This window comes from Triticum aestivum, chromosome 5B (genome assembly GCF_018294505.1).
Source record: "Triticum aestivum cultivar Chinese Spring chromosome 5B, IWGSC CS RefSeq v2.1, whole genome shotgun sequence".
In the NCBI taxonomy this organism is placed as follows: Eukaryota; Viridiplantae; Streptophyta; class Magnoliopsida; order Poales; family Poaceae; genus Triticum; species Triticum aestivum.
The window spans coordinates 558,386,274-558,393,138 of NC_057807.1; the positions used below are offsets into that span (position 1 = coordinate 558,386,274).

The 6,865-nt window shown below is 41.7% G+C and overlaps 1 protein-coding gene across 2 annotated transcripts; it reads left to right on the top strand.

Moving 5' to 3' along the window:
- Nucleotides 1-216: 216 nt before the first annotated feature.
- LOC100873114 (single myb histone 5) lies at nucleotides 217-6,442 on the top strand. 2 transcript variants are annotated; one of them, XM_044534377.1, is made up of 7 exons: nucleotides 217-407; nucleotides 2,268-2,475; nucleotides 2,641-2,864; nucleotides 2,987-3,071; nucleotides 4,145-4,228; nucleotides 4,918-5,259; nucleotides 6,227-6,442. In XM_044534377.1, the coding sequence occupies exons 2-7, from the start codon at nucleotides 2,326-2,328 to the stop codon at nucleotides 6,242-6,244; spliced, it is 903 nt and encodes a 300-aa protein (XP_044390312.1). In that variant the 5' UTR covers nucleotides 217-407; nucleotides 2,268-2,325; the 3' UTR covers nucleotides 6,245-6,442. The 2 variants fall into 2 exon arrangements, with proteins under 2 accessions (XP_044390312.1, XP_044390313.1); XM_044534378.1 differs by lacking the exon at nucleotides 217-407 and adding an exon at nucleotides 450-718.
- The last annotated feature ends 423 nt before the right edge of the window (nucleotides 6,443-6,865 follow it).

Below are 6,865 nucleotides of genomic sequence, written 5' to 3' on the forward strand. Positions count from 1 at the left end.
AAAAGTGAGCGCTTCATCAGCCGTTGAACAACAGGACGTGAGCGAACAGTTTTTTCATTTTACGTCAATTCCCACTCCCACGCTTAATTACCTGGTCCTCCCAGGGAAGAGATTGAAGGGAGTTGGACCTCTTAACTCCCCTTCCTCTTCCCATCCTAACTACCATTTACCTGAGCCAATCAAAGGAATTTAACTCCCATAGACCTTAAACTCCCATTCCCCATTGGCAACTCCCTCCAAACAAACACGTTGTAAGGAAAAGGAGGGGGGGAAGCAGAGCCCTGGTAAAATCCCATCCTCCGGAAGAAAAGTTTCCTCTTTGCCCTTCCTTTCTTCTCTGCCCTCGTCTCGTGCCCCCTCCTGCCACCAAGCTCTCCAATGCCAGCCGGCACCGAGCAGCCGCCAAGGTAATATCTCGTCGACGATTCTCGAAACAAATCCCTAACTTTCCTCCTCGGATTGGAACTACTCGCGCGATCCCTCGCACCCACCCTTTCTCCCCCCAAATCCGTTCCGGCTACACCCCCGACTCTGTTTGGGCTCTCTCTTTATTTTCTTGCCCTTTGAACAGCGTCTTCTTCCGATCAATCGTATTTGCGCTGATACGGTCCTTGGCTTCGGAATCGCCAGGCGAGCGTCTGCATAGGCGCCCCGTAGTTCCTGGCCGCGATTAACGTGGCGCGAGCATTGGGGCCGAGAAGCGGGCAGTAAACCCTCCGTACGTGCTCTGTTCGACACGAAGTTTGTTGCGACATATTCGATTGTTAATTTATTATACCCAGTTTAGCTGATTTAGATCTAACTACAAAAGCAAGCATCTTGGTGTTTTTCACTGCGATTGGGGTGCGATTGTGGACGCATCGTGCTGTGTGGAATATAGGCTTTCATCATTACTGTGCTATTTCTTGGCCATGTCAGTCTTTAAAGTTCTATCCTTTGTAGCCATATAGGTTGCATCATTACGGTTTTAAGTGATTTTATGTGTACCAGGTTTCACTGTCCGGCATTAATCTTTGTGTTTCAGCACTCCCTTTGCATGCCAGTTTGATCAAATCTGAGATATGGGGTAAACTTTCTTGGTGATACTGATACACTAGGCAAGACTATCACATCGCCACCGTATATGTCACACTAGGGTTTGGTCATAGTCCAGATCAGTCGTTTAGGTGCCGAGTCACATTTTCTATTTCTGATGATGAGTGAGCCATAAATGTCTGATGTGCATCAATTTCTGCCCTCATAATTTGTTCAATTTGACTAGCAGCCTAACAGATACTTAAGCTGTTATTAGGAACCAATGCCACTTTACCAGTACTTCAATAATGTCTGGTTGTGTTTCCTAAAACAGAGATGGTGGAGCAAATAGATTTGTTAAATGCCCCATCGTCATTGCTCTTATTAGTTATGACGAAGTACTTTTTTTATAAGGCCTTTAGCGCCCTTATCAGCACCAAGCCATAAACATGGCTACGTTTTATGTTTTCTATTGTTATTTCTCATAGTTTGCTTGAGCCATTAGGCACTTGTCGACGTAGCAATGAAATCTGTCATGTATCAAACTCTGTTTCTTTTTAATAACGGAAGACCAGTGGGCAAGCCTCCTGGGCGTTGCATCATACGGTACAACCATATGAAACAGTGCTTGCAACTTGCGCTTATCCGAAGATGCATCGAATGATCAAAGTCACTACATGCTTTCTATCTGAAAGTGGAAGTTTTAATTACCCCCGGCCTAGTCACCACATGTTTTAGCTTCTCACATTATTTCCGATGAATAACTAATTTGAATTTATCCTGTAAACCTAATTTGCAGCTTTGTTTCGCCATATCTTAAGGGCCATTATTTCGTTGGTACCAAAGTACCATTGTGATCAAATGTGTATCACTAAGGAAATGATGGGCTGTATTTTACAATGAGCGAAATAGAATTTCTTTGATATAAAACAGCAACTATTCTTTTAAGGATTATAGATTTGCCCAGATTTCAGATGGTACTTCATCACTTCCCCCATTGTTTGGTATATGAAAGTTGCTATGAACCTAGTCTATTGCATAATTAACCAAAAAGGCGGCTATGAATCTAGTTCTCTTACTTATGTGTGATATTTTCTGCATGTTATATTTCGGGCAAGATATCCTCATTTAGGAGATTTAAGAATATTCAGTGTTTGCAGTGGGTATCGACCAAATGTAATCCAGCACTCGCCATCATACATGTAGTTGTTTGTTCTGCAAGTATTGAAAATGTTCTGATGTAATGAATTCAGGTCAGAAGGTACACCCTTGTGTTCGTATTGTATCTGACAGAGGAGATTGGTCCTAAGCATGGGTGCTCGAAAGCAAAAGTGGACTTCAGAGGAAGAGGCTGCTCTTAGAGCTGGCATAGCAAGGTATGGAGTGGGAAGTTGGCGCCTGATTTTGAAAGATAAAGACTTTAGTTCCATCTTGAGCTGCCGGTCAAATGTTGATCTAAAGGTTAGAACTGTTTACACCTCACTGCATTTTTGTTGAGGTCACTTGCTTCAGTAAGGGCCATCCAAAATTTCTCTTCTTGCAAATCATGTTTTGTTTGATTTTAAATTCCATATATCATCTTTAGTTATTGACGTGCATGCCTTTTGTCTGCTAATTACTACTTAGGACAAGTGGCGCAACATCAACGTATTTTTCACCGAATCAGGCTCTATGGATAAGGAAAGGACTGCCACGAAGAAGAACCGAGCTGCTCCTAGGAGGAATGATCACCCAATGGCAAACAGCATAGTTGCTTCTGATGTTGATGACGAAATTGTTGATGAACAGCCTATAGCATCAATGTCAAGTGAACTGTGGAATGTTTCAATTCCAAAGAAATCGCGGTCAAGGTAATCATACTTATATAACATTGTATACCATAAATCTTGACAGTTATTACTTGTCACACAGTGATATCCAAGAAAAGACAAGTTATTATGGATGCTTCACTGTTTTAATGGCTTGCCTGCAGGCTAAACAATATCATATTGGAATCTGTCAAGAACTTGAATGAGCCTACAGGGTCACACAGCACTACGATTGCTAAGTACATAGAGGTTTGCATCCTTGTTTTATTTTATTTTCTCTCTAGAACTCGAGGCATATATTTTGCATCTCTGTAAACTTTCTTATTGTTGTCTTCTTGCTTAGCTACTGTTTACATTTTTTTACGGAAGTGTTTATTTTTGTTAATGTTCATTTTTATGTACTTATTTAGTCAGCCCATGCCAGCTTCTCGTGTATGGGTTGTCTCGAGTGACAAAAAATTCTTTGGACTATTTGACAGTTTTTGGAGAGGGTTTGGTCGCCCGTGAGTCAGCACCACAAAGAGAGAAAAATAGTATCTATGGACTAATGGGCAGTAAATGAAATCCTATGCAAACAGAGTTCTTACCAAAAATAAAAACTATATTTAGCCTGACTCTATCGTACCAAAATGAGCTCACATATAGCAACTAGTAGAATTCCATAATAAAACAAGTCTGGTACCTCAAGATATCCTGCAATTTTCCGTTGTGCAATCAGCATACTATAGTCTCTTCTATCTGCTGGCTGCCACAACCAGGGTGTGGAAAACATGGTAGAACCGAGCAGTAAGCAGAACTGGACTGGTTCTGGTTTCCTGAACATCATTGCCAACTTTAAATATGTAATCATTCTTAAAAAAAAAGGAATTCAAAATGCAGGAAATGTGAATCAGTTTTCTTGCCTTGGTAGACTGGCCGAAAGCCATGCCCTACCTGATTCCAGTTTTGTAACCCTACCTCAGCTACTGATCCATCTTTTCTTTGATGAATTGCTGCTTCCTTTCTTTCCTCTTTGCTAAAAAGCATGCGATAGAGAGGGGAGACGTCACACAGATCTCATTCCTATAGAGTAAGGAGGCTCAAACCTGGGTTGGCTAAGCATGGCGTTCATGGTCTAGACACTATCCAGTAGAGCTCCTCTTTCTTGTTCCTTGCTGATCAAACATCATTACTTCTTGTAGAGCTTTGATGTCGTTTTGAAGAGATGACCATGTTTGCAGTTGCTCCCTTTTGCTAATAGAAATCTTGTAGGAACATATTGCACTTGCCCTTGTTTGCTTTCACCTTTCATGTGATAACTTTACTGACCTGGTTCCAAATAGGAGGAATATTGGCCACCTAGTGAGTTTGATCGCATATTGTCTGCAAACCTGAAGGACTTGACCACCAGTGGAGAACTGATAGAGGTAATGCCCTTTTAGTTCTCAACTTCATATTTATCCTTTCTAGAGGAAATAAAGCTAATACAGTATTGATGTTTGAGGTGGAACTATTTGGTCACCCCTCATGGAGCAGCGTTAAACTAATTAATTACTTCTATACCACCTACTTCATGAGAACATTTGGAAGACTAATTTCATTCAACTGATTAGTTGGCATCGATGGCATATTTACTAAAGCAGAATGCCAGAATCTACAAATCATTTCCAATATGTGCATCTTTCAGCATAATTGCATATGTGTACCAAAATATGCATACACTTATTTATGTGTGTACCATACTCTATTAGACTACAAGAACAATGCCAAACATGAATGCCAGATAACACCAATTAGTTTTGCATACTGATTTCCTATTCGGTTTCATGTGGAATCTCATTGAATTGCAATTTTGTAATATATTTGAACTAAAATGGTGGAAGTGTTTTTTGGTTGCTGGGATTACTGTTGTTCGTGACTTATCACTTGGTGCTTATTCTTTATCCCTTTTGAATTTTGAGCCAACCAGCTGCTTGGTTCTGCAAATTCCGTGGGCATGTGAAGTAGCTTAAGCCATGAGGAATGGACTGCTGTTATCTCAGCTTAGGATATAGTTATTCATATATTAAGAGTATAGACTACAGGCCATTTTAGCATGCCACTATGAATATTGCAGGTTAATCGGAAGTACAGGATTGCACCTGCACCTGGTTCAATGTACTCTGAGGGACGAAGCCCCGAAACACTGCTGCTAGAAGACATGCAAAGAGAGCCCCAGAAAATAGAGAGTGATGAGATTAAAACCCCTACAAAATCTCAAGTTGATTTTGAATTGGCGGATATGATAACCATGACCGCCAAAGAGGCTGCATCCGCTGCTGCTCGTGCAATTGCAGAGGCAGAGGCTCTCATGGCAGAAGCTGAAGCAGCGACAAGAGAAGCGGAGGCGGCAGAAGCAGATGCCCAAGCTGCACAAGCTTTCGCGGAAGCAGTAAGGAACAGAAACGTCACAGAACTGGTAATAGCCCTAGTCTTATAATTTCTAGTTACATGTCCAATGGTGCTTCTTTCACATGTTGGGCCATGTTTTATAATTTCTCAGTAACCGATTGGTTATACCTGGTTAGAAAGAATACTAAATTGAGCAATTTTTCATAAAAATCATTGACTTATGGAGTAAGATTACGATTTTCCAAAGTAGATATAATTCATGTTTTTATTGTTATTTGCACTCACTCATGCATTATATTTCCCCCAATCAAACCATATTATTTTAATCATAGTTATTGGCTAGCATATGTAGTTTGGATATATGAAAATGTTATGAGTAAAGACACCATCAAAAGATGGTTTACATCATTTCTGGAATGTACAATAATAATATTAGTGGTTGAAGTAGTACATTATTAAACTTGAGAAACAAAAATCGTCGCTCTTTCATCACTGGAGGGATTAGTCATGAATAATATTTGAGGCCATGGGAAAAACCCCCTCTGAAACTGCATGTTGTCTAGTTAGCCAGAAACAAGCAATAAACTTGACCAGGTTTTGATGAGTCTGTGCTATTGATTTAGTCGAATAGTGATTGGCTGTTTGTTTCTTGTTATACTTGTAAATAGCCTTCTGATCGAACTGTCAAGGATTTATATCAGGCATTACCACGGGCAAAAAAAAATACTATAGCTGACCAAATCATGACCAGGCCCATAAAAACATGAAGCAAGTGGAATCCACTCATATATGCTTGTGCCTTTTGACCTTGTTTTTATCTGTTTTGTCATGTGGTCTCCTGGACAGATATATCAGAACTAGGTAAAGGTACCATTAATTATCTTGACATCAAAGCTCTCTGAGGTGATACTAGGTGAATTGTACTAGTAGTATTTATTTTAAGCGCATGCATGGCTTTGGCATTGTTGAAAGATTATTATGTTTGCTGGCTGCTCCATGAGATTCTGACTCCCCTCATTCATGTTGGTGCGCAGATCATGGCCCAGTCTTGATGCTGCTACCCTGAGCCGCTCCAGCCCAGGCCCAGCATTGACGCAGGATGCAGATGATGCCGTACCTCACACTTGAATTTTTGGTTGGATCAACAACAGCCGCCCTCCTTTTTCTTCTTCTTCTTCAAAAACAAAACAGCCAGGCTCCAGTTTCACCAGCGTATGTTCCTGGAACAGCAATGCAGCAACAGCAGTGCCCCTCCCTCACCCACCAATTTTGCATACCGTTTGTAGCATCCATCATTCACGCTGCATTTTTCTGTAAACGTCGTGGCGCACGGCGGTGGTCCGACCACCCCCGTCGACGCGACGGTCGATCATGGCGCGGTGGTGGAACAGGCCGACGGACAAGATGAGACGAGAACCGTTTGACCTTTAGGTGGGTGGCTGGCGGGCTCACACAGGCTGGGATGTGGGTGCGTCTGTCAACCACCCCCGTCGTCGTTTCTCCCTTTCGGTTGGAAGCACCGGCGGCAGCTCGTAGTGGTAGTGGTAGTAGGGCAACACTTTTCTCGTGTGGTCTCGGACGGATAACTGTCAGATTGCATTGGTCGTGTGCGACGGTGGATCTCATCTCACTTTCTTTCTGGTACCAAATGATTGTGTTGTTACCGTGCGTGT

Bases quoted from the DNA above. Each gene is read 5' to 3' on its own strand.
- LOC100873114 (XM_044534377.1), top strand. From the start codon at position 2,326: ATGGGTGCTCGAAAGCAAAAGTGGACTTCAGAGGAAGAGGCTGCTCTT. The intron at 2,865-2,986 runs GTAATCATACTT...GCTTGCCTGCAG, and splicing joins CCAAAGAAATCGCGGTCAAG to GCTAAACAATATCATATTGG. The intron at 4,229-4,917 runs GTAATGCCCTTT...TGAATATTGCAG, and splicing joins CCAGTGGAGAACTGATAGAG to GTTAATCGGAAGTACAGGAT.